At 37.8% G+C, this 24,823-nt stretch overlaps 1 protein-coding gene across 1 annotated transcript in view; it reads right to left on the reverse strand.

Moving 5' to 3' along the window:
- Window positions 1–5,137: 5,137 nt before the first annotated feature.
- The window catches only part of SLC26A7 (solute carrier family 26 member 7), a 70,943-nt gene continuing 51,257 nt past the window's right edge, over window positions 5,138–24,823 (reverse strand). The window contains exons 11-18 of the mRNA XM_054191970.1: window positions 20,979–21,085; window positions 18,691–18,757; window positions 13,944–14,060; window positions 12,180–12,228; window positions 9,440–9,540; window positions 7,560–7,614; window positions 7,367–7,470; window positions 5,138–5,173 (exon numbers count right to left, since the gene is read on the reverse strand). Of these exons, the coding sequence (XP_054047945.1) occupies window positions 5,138–5,173; window positions 7,367–7,470; window positions 7,560–7,614; window positions 9,440–9,540; window positions 12,180–12,228; window positions 13,944–14,060; window positions 18,691–18,757; window positions 20,979–21,085 (636 nt within the window). The remainder of the gene's footprint in view (window positions 5,174–7,366; window positions 7,471–7,559; window positions 7,615–9,439; window positions 9,541–12,179; window positions 12,229–13,943; window positions 14,061–18,690; window positions 18,758–20,978; window positions 21,086–24,823) is intronic.

A 24,823-nucleotide genomic window follows, 5' to 3' on the forward strand; every position in this document is an offset into this window, starting at 1 on the left:
CAAATCACTGTAAAAACAAAAATGTAGAGGTTGCATTAATTTTGGTAGAGGCAAATGCTTTCATAAATTACCAGGCTTCAAAAAATTCAAGACCAAATTTTAAAGGGATGCCAATCTATTTTCCATTAATGTCTTCACAGTTATCGGTGGTGGGTGTGTGGGAGGGTTTACCCATGATTTCCCCTCTACTGGGGTAAACCACTGACTATACGTAAGCAATACCACCAGTACACACAAATTGGATATGAGGTGCACCACCTGTAGATGCAAATGACACTTATAAAAGACGTATTCAAACGACTGTGCATACATAGAGGCAATATTGTAAAAATTGGCCCAAGATTTCTGTATCTCTTACAGAGGTAAAAACGTCTGTTCAATACCATACTCCCCTAAGAACTATGAGGAAGCCAAACTTCTGAATGTAATGCAATTTCTTCTCTTCCATGATTAAGATTTAATACATTTTGAGGTTGGAGAAGGCAACATATCTCATTACAGACTGGTTAGTACAGAATGTAAAAAAAAGAAATCTGCTAAGCATTGAAATAATGAGGGCGTTTTCCTCCTTCCACATGTAATTTGCCTCATATTCCAATTTATTTCTGTATAAATTTATTGTTGCATATGCTAATACACAGGATTGAAACAAGAAAAAAATAATTAAATGCATTGTAAAACATATGGAAACATACAGATTATGTGATCTTTACTAAAAATCCATCTTAATGATGAAAGCACCATTTAGCATCCGCTCTAGAACTGCACTCGTTCATTTATTTATGAGACTCTACTTTCCGTAGACAAAGAAAGTATCTTCCAAAAATAGGAGTGCCATATTTTCAAGGCATACTGTATATTTTATTTTTGTAACTAGTAAATGTCAAACAGTATTCATACACAGTATTGATGCATTAATGTTTTCATTCAACAGTGAAGATACCTTTCCTTGTTACATTATATATTTATGACACACACAGCTGTCAAATAAATTATGTCAAAACAGCTAAAGTCAGACCTTGTGACACTTGAATCATAGAATCAGGGCAGATAACCTTTAAAATGAAAGATATATGATGAGAATTAGGAACATTTAATTTGCATAAATGTAATGTTAACAGTCTTTTCCTTATTACATATTTTATGCCTAATTTATAACTGTCACTATATTCATTTCTTAACATCAGTTTGCACTCTGTTTTTTTTTCCTTATTGCTCACTTTGTTTTGGAACGTGTGAAACACAAATTCTGTAAGAAGCATATGATCAGATCCCCATACTCTGATTAGCACATCTTAAATTTTGTGGAAAATTCTTCATTCACATAATGTACTGTCTAACATTTTGAATTAATTCCTAAAAATAGCTAAAAATTCCTAAACACATCAAAGCAAATACAACATCTCTGAAATATAGGGCCATCTCTTGAAAACAATCTTATATTGATATTTTCCCATGAAATGCAGAGAACACCAAAGCACGCAAAGTTGAAGCATTGTTTTTCATAAGCTAGATGATTCATACATTTTAAATTTAGGAATGTAAAATCTGAGCATCTAAGTGTACGTATAGCAATCAAAGTGAATGGCTTGGTTTTCAAAATTGCTTACTAAGAGTAGTAAACTTGTTGGCTCCAGTAGTCGAAAGCCATTAGTAAATGAGATGCTTCCTTGAGCCTCTGCTGGAGGGTGCAGTCTCTCTCTTAGTGGCTGCAATTCACCTCCATGTGGATCATGAGACCAGGACACACACCGCTGTGAGGAGACACAGGCTTTGTGCAGTCTCTTTGCTACAGAGTGAGTTTGGCTCACTTTGCCCTTCTAAATCGGAAGAATAAATATGGTTTTTTCTATTCTATATTATATTATTTTATAATAATGGTAGTTGGACTAGATGATCATTGCATGTCCCTTTCAACTGAACTATGCTATGCTATTCTATTCTATTCTATTCTATTCTATTCTATTCTATTCCATTCCATTCCATTCCATTCCATTCCATTCCATTCTATTCTAGTGAAGTTAACTGGGATGTTTTGAGTTAAGCTCCTATATATTTACATAGTAATTCTTCCTCAGAGCCATAGGGAAGCCAGTGGACAGCCTATACAAAGAAGCATTGAGGAAAGAGTTGAAATTGATAGCAACCCCCAAAACTTAACCTAGAAGGTTTAGGGTGTTTCCTTAAGTCTTCATCAAAGAATTGAGCAGTTGGTTGTCAGTTGACGCTGCAAGTGAAGCAAACGCACCAGCAGGGTGACTGGTGATCTCCTGGCAGTCGGTCACCGGTGCATGAGATCTGATGACGTGTCATCGTGGTCACTTGAAGAGAGACAACGTGCGATCACCAGCTTTAGTAAATGCCAATAGCTCAGAGGAGTGGTGGTGGAGAAGCAGAAACTGCATCAGTAGTGAAGTAATTTGTCCTCCTAGGCCAATGGTAAAAGAGAAATGACCCTCCCCGACCCACTAACCGTGGTTCAGTAAAGCAGTTCTGCTCTGACAGACCGCTTAAGCTCAGTACAGGTGTTTTAGAAATAATTGAAAGGGCAGAGATGTTCACAGGTCTTTTGAATGCTCTGTTCTGCTGAGAAACAACTATCTTAAGCGGTGCCACTTGCCAGAAAAGGAATCTAATTAACAGTGTATATTCTCAGAAATAGAAAGAAATTTAGGCTAATTATATAAGGTAAAACACATTACAGGAATATTAGCTGTATCCCAAAGCCCAGTGTTGCAAGGTTAGGAAATTTAGAGTTATGATAAAATGTTTTAAGGGAAGAAATGTATTTCATCCCTGATTCTGCCCCGAGAGACAATCGAGCAGTAATCACAGCATTAAGACATTTTGAATTTGAAGTCTTACGTTCACGAAACACTTTTTTAAATGATGCTGAAGGTCTTTCAGATAATGGGACATAAATGTCCATCTCACACCAGCCATTTAGTTGTGGAAAAGTGATTCCTTTTGAAAGCAGTGGAAAGTGGAAGCCATTTTGATTAGCACTACAAAACTGTTAATTTGATGCAGAGATGCAGAGGATTTCATCAAGGGCTAACACTACAAAGAATTTAAAAAGCGTCCGTGTTATTCCATTTACAAGATCATTCGGAACAAAACCGAAAGTCTCCTGGTAGATGCTATCTTTGCTGAAGACCCTATTTTTAACAATTTCATTAACCAACTTATCTGCAAATGTTCGGAAAAAACATTTAGCCACCAAAGAATAAATAGTGAACTTGGTAGAAAAGATACCATTTTTTCATTTATTCAGTTTGCAGTTAAGTAGAGATCTCCATTCAGCTGTGACATACAATTGATGCCTCTACAATTAAAGTACAATGTAAATAGTTTTCTAAAGTGTTAATAAATTACTAAAACTGTCTGAAGAATTTATTAATCAAACGTTACAGCCTGTTACCGAGTCCGAGGATGTAATGAGCAATTGGCAATCAACTACACCATCTGAAATGAACGCGCTTGGGACGATGTACAGAACTTATTTCTCCTATGTATAACAAGCTTCTCAGTTACTAATCAACCCTTTACATAGTATTTATGAAATCGGTCTCAGCAGAACATGTACAGAGCACTTCCAATCATCTGTGGGACAAAGTAGGGAATAACTCCAGGTGTCACCCATAACTGAAAGGGTAAAAACCCCTGTGTCTCTCTCCCATTATCTTCTAGTAGTGTGGAATGACCAAGACCAGAAGAAAATCCTATTGACGTCTTAGCACAAGTATGCAGAGACATAAAAATCACTCCACGAGCCACCTCATCTACTGCAGGCATCTGCTTTGAGCAGAGAGAGCAAGGAGAGTCCAGACAAACATATGTATGTAAGTGCTGCTGAAAACAGGATGCTTAGCCAGATTTTGCCTATACGCTCCAGCTGCACAAAGCACCCTTATAGTTCTCGCTTCGCTGTAGTGCTAAGATGGCCGTTATGGCTGTGCCATATTCGTTTACCTTTTAGCTTCTGTAGTTTTGTTAAGTCAATAAGGAAAAATCCTACTCCTCATCCTTTCTCATTTTTGATTGTTTTTTGCTCAAGTCTTACATGTTACTGATAGCGTTCATGTACGGCAGCAAAGATAAAAGGAAAAAAGTCATACGCCTTGCCACGTAACATGATACTGATATCATAGCATAATCTAATCTGACTGATGTCAATATATAGTTACAAGCCAAATACTCAACCCATTAATTCCTCCACCCCATTTGTGTGCTCGCACACAGTACTGCACACCAGAATTGGGGCTGAAATGTGGCACACGCCTTGTGCGTCTCTCCACTGTCATCACCCAGCTGTCACAGAGGAAGATTTCAACACCAAAGAAATCACAGCCCAAACTAGAAATGCAGACTGCTCTATGCTGGAAACAAGAACAAGTTTTGGAAAAATATTACCATTTTTTCCTCTTCGATCTGAGCTAAAGGATACCTGTGGCTTTGAAAATGAGCAAACCATAATAATAACTCAAGACAACTACTAGAGAGGGAGACAATCCAGTGCATTTAGCCAACATACATCTGCCTCCTCAGAATATACAGTGCTCCCACTGACCTTGGCAGGCATTAAAAGGCATACAAAACAAAGTACGAAAAATGGAAGAATATGATGGCTCTGATATGATGCTGTTATTGCAAATGGCTGTCTTGAACAGAAAAAAAGGATAAGTAAAGCCATTAGAAACAGTATGCACCGGTATATGGCTTCCTGAATATATTGTATCAATTATAATACACTGTTTTTAAGAATCCATAATGTCTCATTATTCCATGCACAAAACTACAGATGCGTATTACAACTAATGTTACAATAGCAGATATCTAAAAGAATATACCTCAGTGGTAAACACAGTCAGTACCTCATGTCTGCTTCCTAATAATTTGTACCTAAATGTATATAAAAATATTATATGAAACCACTATAGAACAATTGTATGAACATTCTCTGAGTGGTGGCAGCTGAAACATTTTTTTTCTGAATGGCAGATCTGTCATTACTGAATGTAGTAAATATATATGGCATACAAAAGAGATCCCCCGGAGAAAAAAACTAAGGAGAATCCGTGGTGTAGTTCATTCTGAATATGAGCAGATCAAACTTGTCCTATTCAATGGGTTGACATCACACTTCACTCTGTTCACTGAACTTGCTGTAACTCTAAATTGGGAGAAACAGAAAAAAATGCATTATAAAGTTTTCCTAGAATGTCACGTAAAATTAGCAGAGGAAGCAGTGATATTTTGAAAACGACACCATAATAGAGACTATAAATCAGCAAGTTATTTATGATGAGGATGAACTGCAGAAAGCAACAGATGAGTCTCTTATCAACTTATTAGCATAAAAATTAGAATTACATGACATCATCCTTGGAGAATGTGGATAAGAGCACCTTTACATTTCCAAACAACAGCAGAAATTAAAAGGAACCACGAAGCCCTCATGCCTCTACCTTTCTGCCAGTCAAAGACTATTTCCTGCTGTGGGGGGAAGCTGAAATGTAAATTGGAATTAATTACTTTCCATAAATCTCCAACTCCTTCCTTCTGTTCTTTTCTATCCTGTTCCATCCCATCCCACCCTATTCAGACCTATCCTCTCCTGCCATTTTTACTTCCTGTAAACACAAAATTCCTGCTGAGCTCGGCATTTTAAAAAGGCATAAGGAAGAACACACAGACAGACTGTGTTGGTTACGGTGTGGTGCTGTTATTGCTATCATGCTCCCATCCATCTTCTCTTATCTTCAGGTGTTAAACACAAGGAACACATAAAAAAACCCAAATCACATACTTTGAATGCTCTGAAGAGGCATCAGCAGCATATATACACTGTTCATAATTACGTTTAAAATTTGAGGCTGTGTGCAAGCCTTCTGGACTAATCTGCTAAGCCACTCTTCAGAGGTTTGGTTTGCTTAGCAGCTCTGGTAGAAACATGGGATCAGTTCCCAGAAAAGTGGGCATCTGACCTTTAAGTCCGCCTTCTCACTTTGAATATTTGTCCTGGTTTTCCCATGTCCCATTTCCATAAAATGGGAATGCTAGTACCTAACTATCTTATAAGAATGTTAGGAAGGTTAATTAATGTCTATAAAGAATGCAGCCATTTTATAGCACAACAATCATCCTAATTCATCTAATCAGACCCAGGCAAAATATACAATAGTCATCCACATTTAGTAATTTTTTTTTTATTATTTTTTTTTATTTCAGGGCAACAAAATGAAAAATGTTGAAAAGCTCTGAAGAGAACATGTTTTTCTGGTCAACCCACTAGACCAACTGTGCCAACTCACCTTATCTGGATAAATCAATGGAAAGTGACTTTGTCCATAGACAACTGTAATCTAATTAGTAAAATATAAAGTGGAGAAAAAAAAAACAACCAAAACCACAGACCATGATGAGTTTAATGTCTCTTGGAGAAGGCTCTGAGCCAAGCTCTAGGCATGTTTGGAATCCTAACTAAAACCATGGGAAAGCATACTACTTGTAATGCATGCTCAGTTATGCTGGGATTGCAATGGAAAAGGCTCCCATGGTTTATGAGGAAGACCTAGGTTTACAGCCTTTTAACAGGGAATGCAAAGATTATTATTGAGCGAGTAAATACATGTTCAAGCAAATGCATGTTCAAGCCTCAGTTTCTGAGCCAAGTCTTCCTTCTCCCTCTGTCTCTCTCCTCCACCTCGTGCAATTCCTCTCCCCTCTTTCCACTGGTGAGTCAACACAGCACACTCCAGTGCAGGGTAGAGACAAGCTTATTAGCTAGAAAAAAATGTGCTAAGGATGCAGAAGCATTTCGGTCAGAGCAGCACAGTGCTGTGTGAAGTAGCTTTAAGCAGCCCAGGCTGAGGAACGGAGCGCAGTTTCAGTAATGCGGAATTGGGTGAGAGTTAATTTCATAGAATCATAGAAAGGTTTTGGTTGGAAGGGACCTTAAAGATCATCTTTAAGATCAACCTCTCTGCCATGGGCACTAGACCTCCCACTAGAGCAGGTTGCTCAAAGCCCCTCACTGAGAAGCTACATTAGGTGTTTCTAGATGATGTTATGCTTTCCAGTGGAGAATGCACCCAGATTAATGCACTATAACACATTGCCTCTGGGTCTAGCGTAGAAGACCAGGAAGTTGTTGCTGAAGGAGAGAAGGTGATGAGAAGAGAGAGCTAGAAAGAAAAACTTGATAACTGCAGTCCAGAGGCTGAGGACTGGTTGTAGAGCACAGACAGCTAAAAGCTTTCTGCACAAAAGGTTCACTGGATAACTAAGATTTCCCCGGACTTAAACAAGTTGTCAGCATCCAAGAAGCCCTCCAGACTCCACCTGCTCCTGCTGTAAGTCTCACCCTGTGAATCTGAACGGCATCGATTGCTGAAGTAATAGATTCAAAGAAGACAGGATTTTCAGATTCAAGATTTCCACCGTACTGCATTGCTTTTATCAGGGAAGCTGCAATAAAACAAACATATGAGCACTGATAAGGTAGTGAGGATATATAAACCTTCATGTTAAAAATTGTGCTGTAAGCTGATACTTGCCTTTGCAGTGTGCTAGCAACACATCGATGTGCCTGTTTTTACAGTCCATGTAAATCTATACGTGCCAAAACATGAAATTCAAAAAAAACTGTTTAAAATACCAACAGAGAATAAAATACGTAAAAAGAACATATTCAAAGCAGGCAGAGGGTGAATCGCTGCTGTTGCAGCTATACTGCCAGCAGCCACCAGAGCGAGCCCTTCTATAATGCAAACACCGCAAACCCAGACTAATTTCCTCCCCCCTCCTAAACGTACCCGAGAATTAAATCTCAGTTTGATTAACAATTTTGCATTTTTTACTATATTTTTAGGCTGGTTTTTTTTTTTCCCCAGTTCTCCTTTTTCAGCAAGTTTCTCCATCTCCTCACCACGTACTTACCTACCAGCCCACAAAGGCATGAATCGGACCTAGGAAACATTGAAACTTCCAGCAGTCTATCAGAAAAGCAGCGTAACGGTCATGCTACATTCTGCATTAAGTTGTTCTTTATTCTTTCTTTGAAAATGTTCAACTTCACAGAGACTAAATAGTCAGTAAGCTAGAAAGTAAAAAAATGTGAAAATAACTCTAGAACCAGAGTAGGCCTTTTTTTTTTTTTCCTGGAAGATGAGGACCATTCAAAGCGGTCCCTGCTCCAAAAAATGTTTAAATAATCCGTGCAAAGTGGAACAATTCTGAGAGAAGACATTCAATAAGAACCACATCAGAATACCCTATTTTTAAAGATGAACAAAAAGGTTGACTCAGTCTAAAAGCCACTCCAACTCTCTCAGCACTGATGATATTTTGGGAAGGAGTGTAACGGTGTTGGGTGTGTTCCTCTTCTGGGTAACTCAGGTTTGGACCAGCTGCACTCCCAACCTGTGCACTTCACAGCCCACAACGGACCTACCTCTCACATATTTGTCAAACACTTCTTCGATATAATTTGTAGTTCTGAGGTCTCTAAGACCTTTTGGAAACCGGTTTCACAATTTAGTTTTTTTTCAATTAATGCTTTATTGAATGACCTGTATTTTGAGGGGAGACGTAATAACTCCCACTAACCTTATTTTTCCAGTTTTCTTTTTGACTATGTCCCCACCTACGTATGTAGTTTTAATTTGACATTTTTAAGGCAGCACTTATTTCACTGCTTAACCGCTGCAGTAAATTGAGAAAATGGTTAGGATAAGAAAAGGCCTGGGCTGAGACCCAAGCTCAAATCTAATCTTCTTACTCAGAAAAATCATATGAACCAAGACTTGCATACCCACTTAAATCTGTACCCACTACACAACTATTAAACGCCAGACCCAATGGAAACATAAGAAATAGCATTTGAACATAATTTTTCATCCACTATATCAAACTGCTCATTATGCGGTTACTGGTTTTAGTCTTCTGGGAGCTTCTTGGAGCTCCTGCAATGCCTGAGGATCCCAGCCTGCTAGGTATGTAACCCACAGGGGAAAACATGGAGATCATTAAGACCTCTGGCTTAGCAGAAAGCAGGACATACAGATAAAATCACAGAATTAAAAGCTAAAATTTTAAAGGGGTAAATCCACACACGGCTGCAACTGTCACAGCTGATATGACAGGGTTAAATATGACCTAAAACATCTTTTAATTTAAAAAAAAAGGAGTTCAAAACTCATCTTTATTACATACCAATACTTACATTTGCACTGAATGTCACCCGAAATCTTTAGAATTATGTTTTATATAATTTTAGATATAAACACAGTGCAGTTTAATACCAAAACTGTGCTCATCTTTTCTACAAGTGACATGTTTATCCACTGATATAGGTGAGGTGACTAGTAGCTGGCTCCAATAACTTGTATATGTAATTATATTTCTATGTACAGAATTTGTCCGATGTCATGAATACCTGAAGCAGCACTGAGACTCCAGTGTAGTCAAAGAAATCCAGTCCACTGCAGTCTACTATCAAAACACGTCTCTCACTGTGACATGTCTGCAATGACTCACCTACATATTTGATAAATTAAAAACTTTAATTATAAGGGAGAATAGTCAAGAAATGCGTATAAAAATAATGGTAGTTCAACAAAATAAGCCCAAATTATCACAATAAAAATTTTACTGTTATGTACTGCAGTATCAGTCAAGCAAATGGCACATTCTTGAAGCACAAATGAAGGACCTTCAGAGCAATGGGAGGAAGTGTTGACTGGCAGAACATATTATTAGTGAGATGTTTTAAACAGGAATAGTCTCTCAAGAATTAAACAATTGCTTCTTCTGATTTGAATTTCTAAATGAGTCAGGATAATATCTTGGCTTATTTGGAAGAGTTTACATGGGATACACAGAGAATATCTGTCTCTTAAGTTCTGATAGGACATTCTTTTCTGTAGTACCTAAATGCCTGCCTATGGCTTAACTAATATCCTCCTATAAGGAAGAAAAATATGTAAAAGCTTTTACTGTACTGGTTTTTGTTTGGTTAATTTTTTATATACTAGCATGTATTGATGCTGGAGAAAAAAAGGTCTTATACTCATTCTTCAACCTCAGGCCATCTCATGCTAAACTAAGCAGACTCTGTACTAAATGCTTCCTGAACTAGCACACAGATATATGATTCCTGGCTTTCATAAAGGGAATATGAGAACATAATGCACATCTTATTTACATTGCTCTGTGAACAAATGTTAGTTACCATAATGCACAAAACTCAAAAAAAAAAAAAATTCTGAATGTATTCAGAATTCTGAATGTAAAGATGGGTTAAGCTAAATGGTTTTGACAGAGCAGAGGAAAAGATTTTAACCTCTTGAGGGGACTTTGAATTTCCCCATGGTGTAGATTTATAATGGTGCTAATTCCTTTCTGACAGTAGTCTGAGAGCCAGAGCCTTTTGGACTTGCACCTCGAGAGATTTACCGTCTTTGTACTGTACAATGCACAATAATAGATATGTACCAAACAAAAATACAGAATTTCAAAGGAAACCTCCTGCCTGACATTACTGTGATGGAAACCAAGAAAGGATTTATGAGACCTGCTAGGCTGCTCACCGGAATCTTTTCTATGTACCTCCTCTGCCTCTGAAACAAAGAAACTTAGTTTTTCTCCCTATGACTTACTCGTGCTACCTTCCCACCCAGCTGGCATCCTTCACTGCAGGAGATGCTGCCTGGCTTCTCAATGGGGGGATAGGTACAGACCTGCCCCCCTCTCAACCAGTGGGCAAGGGCAACAGCAGCTGTTTAATTTGGTGCTGATACAGACCAATGGCAAATCGGTGTCTCCCCAGAAGGAGAAAGGAAAGATTTTGACAAAGATGTACATTGCTGCTTAATCCTGTAAGGGTTAAGGATTATGTCTTCCTGCTCCCCTCCTTCCTAAAAATTTAAGCCCCACATTTTGGTTTCCTTTTTATAGGTTTTTTTTCTTTTTACTCCCTGGTTTTTATTTTAAAGCTCACATGAAGGCTAACCATAGACTGGTTGGTACAAGGAACGACAGAGCATTTAAGTCCTCAAGGCAGGACTTCAGCAATTGGAAAAGAGGTTTTGTGCTGTCTGTCACTTCTGTAACATGAGAAACCAGTTCATCCAAAAGAAGACTGAAATATGTACTGCCAAGACCTTCCAAAAAAACTCCTCACATATAAAGTGCTTTACACTCTTTCAGTATTTTACAGTATAGCAGTGTATCATCTTCAGTAGCCATTATCATCGCTTTGCCATGTGTCACAGCAGAGCACTCTGTCACCCCCAAGTAAACTAAACACTGTAGTATCATAAAAATGTCCTGAGTCTAGTTAATAAATGCAAACATTCAGACAACAGCCCCCAAATCAGATTCTCCACTGTGGCTTTAATGCTTATAAGCGTTTTAAATAAACACAATATTTTAATTCCATCCACTATGAAGTCATCTGTATAAAGTATCTTCTGCAAAAGGTTGCTGCAGCTCTCCCATGGGAACGTATGTGCTCTGGTTTTATTTAAGTGTTATAATATGTGGGAAGAGTGGAATTATCCAGCTTAATCCTTAATTGAAAGCAAACTCTTAGGTTTTTTTTCTTTATTCTACAACGTATTGATATACCGTTCAATATTGGTGGCCATTGTGTCCCTGATAATTCAGTTGATGTTTTGTGAGATTTTCTCCTAAGTGGCTTTAAAAAGCACAAAGATTTAACATGTCTCTGATCTTGTTCTATTTTTACTTTTGCTTACAAATATTCAAGTCCTGCTGTGAACACAAAAACCAAGACCAGAGTTTAGCAAAACAGCCTCTTAGGCCTTTGTCTGAAGACCAATCCAGGCAGGAATGTGGGAAGGGGTTCCCCTGGCTGTGTACCTGTCCCCACTATGCACTCAGTGGTTCATGAGAAATAAGCAGGGACTCCTACAGACAAGGTGTTTTCATTCTTAAAAAGTCAGTCAAGAGCAAAATAAATAAGACCTGTTAGGCCAAGGTTAACAGAGTTTAACCCTGTTTAGCACTCATGCTTCGACGAATGCGTGGTCTAACTGAAAACATTAGTTTCCAGACAATTTGAGTTCACCTAGTAGTAAATAGAAAAGTGTGGAGCCATTTTGCGTACTTGTATCCATCTTGGTTTTAATATCATTTATAGATAATAAACTCACCATGACAACTTCCATTGGGAAACGAACAGAGCAACGTGTTCTGCTCACACTGAAATAAAAGTATCAAACTATTAACATACCAAGGAAAACTAGTCCAACGCATAGTAACCAGAGAAAATCAATGCAATGCATAAGAATTCAGCTTCTCGGTATCAAAGTTGACTCCTTCTTTGCAAAATCATGTTACGTGCAACAGCCTATTGGACCTCTAATATTTGCTGAGTATGTCTCTCAGTATTCTTCTAAAGTTATACCAAACCAATGTCTCGCTTTTCTTTTCAGATGACTCAGCCTCTGCTGTGTTTGGATTCTCTAGAAAAGCAGATTATGAACACTACACTTTTGGAAAAGCAGGGGTTGGTTAAGAAGTGGTCAAAAGATGGGAAAGATAATCTTGAAAAGATAAACTCTAGTCATTGATTTTATAAGATTAAGTTCTAATTCATTTTCTACTTGCTGTAATGTCACCTGCTACACTAATATTTTAGTGAGAACATTTTTGACATATAAATTTATTAAAGAATTACATTTATCTTGAGAAAATTACAGAAACAAAATCCAAAGTGCAATTTTTTTCACTCCCATTATGTGCGACAGAAAGACCTTTATTCCACCAAAAAAAATCATGCACAGTATTTCAGGCAGTTGTACTGCCAAGTACCTTACAGAAGAGACAAAGGATAAAATATGCCTCCATAAATAACTTATAAATTAACTTATTAACTTATTACACTAATTAAATTAACTCATAAATTAATTCCATGCAAATCCTAAGGAATTTCTCGCTGTTTGGGGGTTTGTTATCGGTTAGCCTAGCAGAACCAAGGAAAAAAAAGCAGCACAATTTCTAAGCTGAATTTCTGAAGAACAAGGAGAAGCCAACCATCAGAGCAGGTATGAGTAGCACAGCTCTTTGGCAAGAGACAGCAGAGGTGATAGACACACATTGTTGAACACTATCTTAACAATCCATCTAAGAAATGGCTGTGATTTTCTCCACCTAGTTTGCCAAACTGGATGAAATTGCCTACAGCAAGCATTATATGGTATTGGAATGTCTTCATTATAACGACAGAAAAATAACAAGATTTTTTTTTTTCCCTTTTAGGGACCATTTTAGGAAGTTGCATTAGTTATGTGCAGATAAACTTTAAAAATACTATACTTCTGGAGATTTTCTCCAAAACAGACTTACACGTAATTTGTATACTGTCTATTTTTCCAGTACAATCAGCGCAGAAAATTAAAAAGAAATGCTACTGAGAAAAACTTTAGTCATTTTGTATCTTCTTCCTAATTATCCTGGAATTATTTATAGTTAGAAACAGAAAGAAGGTGTCTATCTATGATGGACTCATCTCCAGAAAAAAAAATAAATCACAACTAATTCAAGTAGATTTGTAGCTACTCATTGTCTTTTTAAAATCACAGCTTTTTAGTAGCTGAGGTTATATGAGTTCTTCCAGAAATTTTGAAGAGTTTTGGATCAGTGCTTTAATGTCTCTTATAGGATCATTTAAAGAAATAGTAGAGATATTCTTTTTGAGTAATAATAAGAAAATAACCCATATTGAATCTGATTAAGATAAGGATTAACATTATTCTATTCTAAATTAATCATTTGCAATATTACCAATTTATATCTGTTTCCGTATCTGATTATATTCTCTAAGAAATGCAAGGAAAGCAATCATGATCTTTGACAATGTCACCATGATTACTGAAGCATATAGCACGTCCTACCTTGTTTACATCTTCACACGCCTGGCTGCTTGTGCTATCCTTCTGGATTATCTTTATCAGGTCAGTGTGAAATTTCTTGGCGTTCAGAAAGACTAATGGGTTGTTGACTGAAACTATCTTTACCTGTTTTAGTGATTCCTGTGGAATGAAATAAACATAATGCTGAAAAGATTATCTTGGGTTTGGAGACTAAAAGCCAAACTAATTTCTCTAAAAATCCCCAAAATTCCCGTGAATCAACATAGAGGGAGCTTTGGACTGTGAGAGTGATTCAACATATAACTGTCTTGATCAGTCTTCACACAGAACTGAAATAAAAACCGATATAACCTGTAAGTAAAATTATCCTTAATCCTTTGAGTTAGTCATTATTCATTACAATGCATAATACTAAGAACTATTATCTGAAAAACAATAATGTGACTGTTTCAGTTGGTATGATCCCCAAACATAGGCAAGACAAGGTTTGCAGACAGGGAGTATCTTTTATTGGACAAACACACGTACTGGAAAAAGTACACGAGCTTTAGGGGCACACACTGCAGGTGGTTTGAGGAACACTGAAAACATTCATCTTGGTCAACTGAAGATGACGTTAGGACAACAGGGATATGTCTCCATGGAAATACTTAGTGGATTCAGACCAAGCTTGAGTGACACATTTAAAATTTTGCCAGCATGTATCTACAACCAACACAACGAATAATCCATGCTAGAACTATAAACTGTCCCCGATTCTGTGTCTGCGCTTATTTGAATAAGTTTCAACCAGTTCACCAGGTACCTTCAATGGAACTGTGTAGCCCCCAACACAGATGTTACATAGCAGAACGATTTCTGAGGGACATCAGATAAAGGTCAGAAACCCCCAGGTACCAGTGGGGAATGTATCCCACAAAACAGGCACTATTTCTCTCATTCAAAAGCCACCAAGAAAATTCATATTTATATATAAATATATTGTATATCAGCAATCAAAAGTTCAGTTGAAATATTGTTTTTTATAGGTAGGTAGAATTAAGATAATGCTACTGATATCTCCATTTTCCTTAGGTTGTGAACTATGTCTCTCTTTTTCTTAGGAAAATTAGGTCTGGGACAGACCAAATTCAATGTGGACCACAGCTGCTTTGATTTCTGCTGCTTCTGTTTCAGACTTGGGAACAAGTCTGTTGGCCATTAGGATCTTCTACTTTTTCCAGTTGTATTATTTGACCTAGTAAAAGATATTACATCTACTTATAAAGTTCTTTATGTACATTCCAACAAATAACTGTATTGAGCTTTTATTCATCTAGTGCTGTAAACAGGAATAAGCAGGATCATGTGTGGCCTGTAAAAGTTGCCAACATTTTCAGTAGCATTTTCTACTTTTTCTACCTGACAAAGACACATGCAACTAGAGAATCTTAAACAGCCACAGTAACACTGCTCATGAGCACCAGTTGCCAAAAAACTGGTAGGATTAGTTTGCCTGTCAGGCATGTCTTTTATGGAAGCTGGGGATCTCTAGGTTACATGTGGAAGTTCAGAGCGTTCTCCTTCCAGGTGAGAGGAAAAGAGGATCTTTGAATGCACCACCTGAACGTCGCACAGCAAAGATTCCCACTAGGTATTTTTACATGCAAAACATGGTATTGCCAAGTGTCAGTTTCAACAGCCTCATAAAAAAATTTTTCCCACTTTGGAAGAATGAAAATAGGATGAGAGACACCATTCTGCTGATTTTACTGGGCAACCACTGCAGCTGACACCACCTCAGCCAGTCAGCAGCAGACCATGAGGGCAGATCAACAGATCTGATTCCGAGAAGATCTCCAAAAGGATTTCAGTCCACAAAAGTGCTATATGTAATAAAGGATCCTATCACTAAATGCAAAAAGGGGTCCGGATACAGAAAATATCCATTTACCACTGAAATAAAATAACTGATTTATGTGAATATCGTCTCTCAAAAATTAATTACTTGTGACAATGGGTGACAGGAAGTGGAAACCAAGAATCCACAAGAGAATATAGGTTCAGAAAGTCTCTGTTCTTCCTAACAGAAGTCAGAGACATGTAACAAGGTCACACTCAAACACAGAGACAATTTTTTAGGTAGCTCAAAAAAGCATGGGACTGCATTGAAGATACACAGTTTTCCCAATAGACCTTCAAGAAGAACAGGAATGGAAGTCTTCACCACAAAACCACACAAACTACCTCCTTTTTGTAGACTGCTATTCAGACTTCTGGGAACCAGATGACCTCTCAGACACCACCGCAGCGACCATCATACAGGCTAAGGAAACATTTCAAACGTCCAAAACTGAGGCAATGAACCCCAGACTATGTATAGGGACTTTGCGCAATTTACCTACGAATGCGATTGTGGTAAATGTCACATCATGAACATACCTCGGTCAGTCAAGTGGCAAAGCCTAACTAGCAATTAAAATGGCTACGATTATATGAAAGAAAACTAAAATAAGGGTAAAACAGAGGGCAATATACTCTTGAATGGAGAAATACCCCAATATCCCACAAATTCCTTTAAAAATGATGCTATACACAGCTTGGTGTGGAGAAAAGTGAGCACTTTGGTGCCATACCAGGAGGAGCAAAGTGGAAGACGAAAACTAAGAAAAAGGAAGACTGATGTGCAAAGGTCAAAGCCTGTGATGATCAACAAGCTAATAAGCTTCCAAAAATACAAGGTGGAAAATTTGAACGGCTCAAATCGTTAAGGCCAAATGAAGGAGACGGCAGACTTAGGTACAATCTTTTGTCCAGGATGGGCAAGGACAACTGTGCCAAATTTCGTACAGTTATTCCTGGTTCTGCTTTGGTTCTATTTCCTAAGAACTGTACTGGGAAAAATGGACTTCCTCTTTGTCGTGTCCTTGCCCGGAAAGAAAGAAAATTATCCCAGGTGGCCTATCCCCCTGTCACTTTGAAGGATACCAGCAATTGCCCCATGCACTCTGCACAGTACTGTACGCTCGGGTAAGAATTCAGCCCAGGGAGGGCCCGTGATACAATGTGTTTCACATAAGCTTCTAAATACCCTCCTGATTTTTTCCACATTAAAGTGTCTTTTCTCTTATTGATGAAATAACCTCTATAAATCCACAGACCTTAATGGCAGGGTAGATCATTAAGCTTGCATATTTTCATGTTTAAAAGTCCTGTTGTTTTTGTCTAAGCTGTTATTTACCAGGGGAACTTGGATCAGTCTAACATTCATACATTAAAAATTGCCCTAAATGTCTGCTGCAACCCAGTGACTCGAAATTCAATTAAAGGCATTTTTCTGAATCTTAAAAATATTTTCCTTCTTTGTTTTGTGTAATAAACTCTTGAGCAATTTGCTTTCTTAACAAAATGTTGTTTTCCTCACTGTCTGCAGAAACTAGTTTGTTATTACTCGGTTACTTGCATTAGTGTTAATGATTAAGGAAAAAAAAAAGCAGGGGAGCAGTTAGCTTAAAAAAAAGATGCATAGGGATTAACACAAAATATTTTATGAACTGGTATGCAAAAAGCAGACAAAACAAATTTTGGTTACCCATCTTTGTCAAAGTAATTCCCACGATTTTCTTAAGAATGAGAAGTGATATAATAATTGACAGCTGGACCAGCATCAACAACAGTGTTTTTAACTCACATTTCAGAGCCCTCCCCATTCTCATGTACCTTTTGCATTCCAGCATTGTTCGGCATGCCCAAACAGTAAACCACCCTGAGCCAAGTTCAGATTTTGAGACCGAGATAGCTCTGATGGAAAACATTTGCTAGAAAATATAAATTCTTTTGAGGAGAGCTTCATAGTAGTGAGGTAGTACTTGCTGAGCATGTTGCATACTGATACATAAGACCCTTCATAAGCATTAGGAAAGGAAAGAGGACATAGTAGAAACTGCCACTGTGGAGAAGGCAGGATGTCCTAGTGACGGGACTCTGTGCTGAAAGGACACATGGTTCTACTTATCTCTTGGCTGCTGACCTACCATTTCATCTTAGAGGAGGGAGTTCACCTCTCTGGGTCATTACCCTTCTCTTCTTACCATAGGCCTGACCACGAGCAACTTTCATGATAATTGCAATGAACATAACCGAAAGCATTTAAAGTCTCTGACTGGTAGGTTTAGGTTTGGAAGAAGCCAGATTTCAAAAGCACAGTCTTTCGGAGAGATTCTTCCATCCGTTTTTCGCGTGAGGGTACCATTGTTTGAGTACAGGGTAAGCAGCCTGTGACAACTTCATACTGCTCTCCCTCCTTCCCCAGCCACACATGGTGTCTGATCTCTGCCACAGTCCGATCAGAAGGGGCTGGTGGCAGAAATGGAGTCAGAAAGGGGTCTGGGGATGATGAGAGTATCAAAGGGCTTTCAGGAAATGAGGAAATATGGTAAGAATATAGAGACAGCTATTGTCTGCTCAGATGGCCCTTGCCCTTGTTGCCAGGAGATTTCCTTGGACTTAGGTAATAGGAAACTTTTACAAACAGCAACTCCTAATTTAAAAGTAACAAATAAAGAAAGATAGATAGATCTAAGAGGACTTGCCTAACTTTGCAGACCAGCAGCGCAACCAGGAAAATATTCCAATTTCTGATGGCCAGACTAGTTTTGAATTTACTACATCATGCTGGCTTTAGGTTTCAAGTGGTCATTTCATAAAAATGTTCCCTTGACTCACTGATTGCAATCTGGTAACCAACTAGAGAAAATAAACAAATCTGAACTAGCGGAACACACACACAAAAAAAGATAATTTAACTTACGCAATTATCTTCTGTTTTGTATTTATATTCCACTTCTTTCACATTTTTCAAACTCAGCGTCTTTGCTCTGTAATCAATACACAGAGAAAATCTGTAAGGCAAATCATCAGCAATCTTGAACAGAAACAGGAAGAGACACACCCCAAAGCTACAGCATAGAAGTTACAATGGTGCAATCAATAAGTATTTTTGTGCATATGAAGCTTTTTTTTTCTTGTGACAATGATCCAGTTAAAAGAGTAAAAAGCACATTTTAAAATTATCGTATATCACTTTGAAAATTTGATATAATTATTTTTTATTCAAATATGAATAATGGAAATTTCTGGCAAATAAAATCTTAATTTTAAATGTCATTACTTTTTTATAGAGGGCCAGACAGCTATTCTCAAGACAAGGTAGGTAATATACAATCGTCAAATTCAAAAGTACAGAGGTTTAATTAATATTTTTTACCTTGCAGGAAAAAAAAAATTGAATAGCTATGGGTCAATGAAAACGAAGGATGTTTTATTTGTCATTAAATTTGATGTATCTCTGTATGATGAAGTAGAATGTTCCACTCTAACTATCAAAGTGGGGAATTTAACTGGAAAAGCCAGTATCTCTACAGGGTCAGTGGAAAGAGAAGGTTTCCTTGAAAAGGCAGCTCAGGGTACAACCTTCTGCTTCAACACATCACCTGCAGGAACGCAGTTAACTGCAGAACATGAAGACTGGGAAACTAGCTATCAGCTGAGCTCTGTGCATAAAGCTAGGCAATGGAAATAGTCACAGAATACAAACATTTAATAGATGCATCAATGTGCAGGGATTATTTGCAAGTACTGGCCCCGGCTAAATGAGGCTTGCAAAAGTCAGCTGTTCTCCCCTGTTTGCATAAATTGAGCTGTAGCTGCTGCTGGTTGTAATATGTTCTGATGCATAATGTGCACCATGTCCGATACTCTGGCATCTGAACCAAAACTTCACAATAAATAATCTGCAGTGCTTTTCTTGCTTCATTTTTGCTGACGCTTCTGCCCGTGACTGGATGTCTTACTGCGTGTTCTCTCGCTAACCTCACCTGCACAGTACAGTTGTTAAGGCCATTACCTTGTTCAGTGCCTTTAGATTGCATGGACAACCATGTGCAACCTGACTGAGAGCACAGAAATCACTGGGAAGAGTCTTTCTTACTCTCATTAGTGCAGGTTCAGACTGATGCCTCTTTTAGATCAGACAACAGAAGATGTTACTATTTTGTGTCAGATAGCTCTCCCTTTCTGATGTGGCAGAACCTCAGACATCCAGGCACAGGGTATAAAGAACACGAAAATTTATCTTTTCCTTTACTAGCAGAATTTACCAGAAGTTTAGGTTGCTGAGGAGCAGAAGGTTACCAGAAAGGTACTGACGGATTCAAGCAGAAACCATCTTCCATAATTTGTAATTGCCTTGCAATTTTGAGCTGCTTTTATGCCAGTTCTGAAACTTATTCTATGAGAACAGAGCTATGCCCAAATGGGCAACACCATTAACTTTATCAAGCATTAAAGCAAGCTGTCTATAACGTGCTTAATTTCAGTGGGATTCGATGTTCGTGCAAACAGAACTTGCTTGTAAGCAGCAAGTCATTGGCAGGAGCCGGGAACTATGGATTAACTTTGTAGCACAAAAAGATCTAGAACCTGAACTGCTATTTTCCTTTACCTACGATCCAAAGTAGCAACTGTAACATATGAAAAAAAGAATATATTAGCTCTAGTTTCTTTGTCCTGGCTTTTTTAATTCATACATCAAATTTATAATGCACTTTTCACTAGATATTTTAATAGTTGTGCAGTTATGTTTCATTAATACATATTAGAAGTGCAAACGGCAACCATCAGCTCCGGTGCAACAGGGTATCTAGGAGTTTATAAAGCACTTAGTAACTAAAGGTTGCCAGATGGACTTTCTCCTTAAGGAGCAAATAAGTATCTAACGGAAAAAAAAAATAATAAAAAATTTGATCTTTCTGTTGATCTTGTGCTAACTTCGTCTAATGAGTCATGGAGATGTGTAATACTAAGAGAAATCACAAAATAAATTAATAGTATGAAATGTTTTGGAGATCCTTAGCCACCAATAAAAGCAAAGGTTTGACTTTTCCTTTTGATTTGTCTTATCTTGTAATCTTCTGCAACTTAAAACCTGAAGTTTCATTGTGAAATATAGCGTACCATATGTCTGCTCTGACAGTGAAGCAATGTGCCAGAAAGAAGACATAACAATGTACTAGACCATTTCCATAAATTATTTCTCACCTGGGAAAGCGGAAAATCACAATTACTATAGTGCAGACAACGCCATACAACAGTCCCACGTTAGCAGCAAAGCATATTGTAAACACGTAGGTACTAATCCATATGCTCTTTAAGGAGGGAAACAGAAAGGGGTGATTAGTTTTAATTTTTGTAACAATGTACATTCTACAAATCAGAAACAGAGATTTTAAAAATTAAGGTAGTTTCTCAGAGGTGAACTTTCAAATCTTTGAACTGGCAAATATCGAAGACTGATTTAATGATTAAAATAATGTCTGCCCATGGGAGAACAGATATGACACAGCACTACTCATCCCAATGCTCACAGAGGTTCTTTTCAGAGTTTCTTAAAATAGCATATGTAGCTGCGCTAACAGTACAATTCAGAATGAACTCAGTGGTTTTCTAAAACCTATATTTTATGTTTCACTTTGCGAGTTTTTGTCACCTTCTTCATTGCACACATTTAAAATCTTCCTTTCCTTTTACACAATGAAGTACCCTAAAGGTCACAGACAGAGAGCTCTTCTCCCACTAATTGTATAAGTGGGAATTACAATATGCAAGGAGGTTAATTAAAAGTGGCATTTATCAGAGTACAGCTGACTAAACCAACTCTCTAACAAATAAAAATTATTGGGAAATGAATTTCTTCACAGGGAAATGGTGAGAATTCAGATTACTTCCACATCTTTCAATATTTGATTAATAAAATTTTTCTAAAATTTAAATAAAATTTTCTAAACAGAAATGTTCACATATATTTCCATACTGCAATGATGTGTTTGGCTGAGAGATATCCAGATTTTACAATTAAAAGGAGAAAAGTACAAATGACTGAGATTTCTTATATCAACCTAATGTCAGCACATATTTCTTTCCTCAAGAGAGCCTTAAGCAAAGATGTCGCTTAATCTTTACATAAAGAGCGTTAAAGAAGAATGGAAAGTATTTTCACTCCTCTGGATATATTGATCTCCACAGGTGCCTGTTCCAACAATTATAGTGCTTCTTGTTAATGTTTGCAGAGGAACAGATCACATTACAATGGCACAATCAGTGTTAAAATTGTCCTTTCTAATGCTTTCACTTAGCTCAGGAAAGCCAGAGACAATAGAATACTTTCAGCCTAACCACAGGAATTTTGCTCAAGCAGATTTCAGAACTGTTATTTTATGAATTATAAAATGTAAGTCATACTGTACTAATTTGTGCTTCACAGAGGATGGATACAGGACTCTACTGAGAAACCTTTTCCTCCCTCATCTTCAAAATTAAACTACTGCAAAAGGTTCTGCAGTCTCTTCAACAGCTTGGCTGTTGAGTAAAGAGGTACTTCATTCTTTGACACAGTACTCAACCTCCAGTTATATTTTATGACATCCTATAAAAATTGTGCAATACATACTTGCAAAGAGTACCTTTAAGAGCAACAAACATTGAGTTCTGATTAATCAGGGAGAAAGCAATTCTAAGATTAACAAATACAATATATATTTATGAAGACGTTCGCTGGACATGAAAGTGTTAACAGAAGTAATACAAACCTGAAATTCAGGTGGGATCAAGAATTAGCCCATCCTGATAAGGCTGAACCCTTGACAATGCCTGAGATCAGGAATCCACTTCAGCTGCAGACCTCAGCCTCATCTAACTAAATCCCTGCTGCAAGACCTGCAAAATTTTTCTGTCTTGGAAGAAAACAGAAAGCACGAAAACCCAATACGAAGTCTACATAGGAAGAATCAAAGCCAAAAATGTTTAAGTACTGATGAGTACTAAGCAGCTTAGTATCTCACATCTTAACCGTAACCAGAGACTGCCATTGTTGTAGAGGATGAGCCAAAACAACCATATTCTCATCTGTCAATCACCCTTTCAGTGCTTTGTGTTGGCCTGGAGTCAATATTTTTTTAGGTAGAGTAGCATCGAACTTGTAGAAAGAAGTAATGTTGATCTGATAGACATTTTTTTAATTCATGGGTTGTCACAAGGTTCAACAAAGAAGTCATAGAAATATCAAAGTTTTCTTTGGCAACTTACTTCAAGATGGTTATTGTGTGTTCTACGATTCTGTGATTCCAGGACAGATAGAATTTAACCATTCTTCAAATCTTAGCAATTATGTATTATAGGCACATATTATTCTCAAAAATTAAAACAAAATCCAACTTCTAAATATGCTTGTATTGTATTAATTAAAAAAAATCTAAAGAGGGAGAAAAGAAACAAGTAAGAGATACGGATTTATGTTGAATTCCGCATATATCAGAAAGTATTAGAAGCATTGAGAGGTGCTATCACTGTATATATATATGCTGCCTCCGAAACTTTGTGGACAGTGTGTTTCCACGTAGAACTTTTCATTTCATAAGGCCTACCCATCTACCACTGAGGGGAATGAGAAATGTGAACTTGGTGGGGGAAAAAAAAGTGCATATAAATAGGTGAAGTGGGAGAATACTCTTTGCACCAATGGCTAAACAATGCAATGCTAGAGATACTGTGATACTAAATGTTTCTGTACCGCTTTGAAACCAGAGTATAAGCTTCCCTTTTTGTTGCAAACTGAGGAGATGATCAGCTATAGCCTGTATGGGGAGGGTTCATTTCACTTGACATCAGCTGTCCACTGCACAGGTGTCTACAGCTGGATGAGCTGTCTAGATTCCCACCATGATCAACAGAGACCTGGTTATGGGATTTAGGGGAATTTAGGATGCATTTCACTTGACTCCTATTTGATTATGCTGCTGCCTACTACAGGAAGACAAGAATCGTACCCTAACATGACTTGACTGACCAGCTCTGTGCTGCCTATAACACGAGGCTGTGACGACTTGTTGAGATACAGAGGTCTTTGCTGCAGTTGTCAGCACACAGCCAGAAGAATCCTACTAAACTCCTGATCATTCAGGGGGTGCCTTGGCAGAGAAGATGCTGGAGGCCAGGAGGAGGCTCTCGCTCCATGGAGGCTGCTCCCCATGCTCCCACGTCCTTCTGCAGACAAATGACTGATGCATGCACATGTCCTCAGGGCACCCTTCATCAGAACTTACAATTCATGTGCTGAAGTGAAGACCACCACAGCCATAAAACAAGAACCGCTTAATAGTAAAGTGGTATGGTAGTTCTTTAATATAATTTTTCACAAGCATTCCATACACAATGATTGAAAAGGTATTTGTTCACACAGACTGCCCCGGAGACAGATGGACTGATATAAATATTATTCTTAAAAAAGAATTTATATAGCAATCATGTTTTCAATGGATTAAGCATTTGCAAATTCCTTCCCACCCCACTGAGACTAACTACAGCAAAACTAATTTAACTTAGGGTAGCATATTCACTAATACGAGAAGGATAGAAAATCTCCCTAGGATGTCACAAACTGGAAGCATTCATGTAAAATTATTATCATAGAAGAGATGGCTTCCTAGTCTTTGGAAAACTGTTTATATAACAAAGCCCTCAGCTTTGAATCAGGGCCCCTATGTGACGAATATCTGACCAAATCTAAAAGTTCATCTCCCTCTTGAGGATATGTCAAAAAGTCCTAAAAACATGTGAAATTGCACCAGTGAGGTCCAAAATTCCATGGAAGACCCTCCCTGGGTTCCTTACTCCAGTCTATTTTGACAAAATAGATTGACAGGATGGTGGGCCCCTGTCTTAGAACCTCCAACCAGCAAGATCTTGGAGGACATTTGCCAAAAGTGAGACCCTCCTTGTTGGATCTACTTTAATTGCTGAATTGGTAGCATTCCTTAATCCTTATATATTAGTATATGTGCATACACATACAAGTCAAACATCTATAACTACCTCTCCCATCATGACAT

The sequence above is a fragment of the Rissa tridactyla genome, chromosome 2, assembly GCF_028500815.1.
Source record: "Rissa tridactyla isolate bRisTri1 chromosome 2, bRisTri1.patW.cur.20221130, whole genome shotgun sequence".
NCBI lineage: Eukaryota > Metazoa > Chordata > Aves > Charadriiformes > Laridae > Rissa > Rissa tridactyla.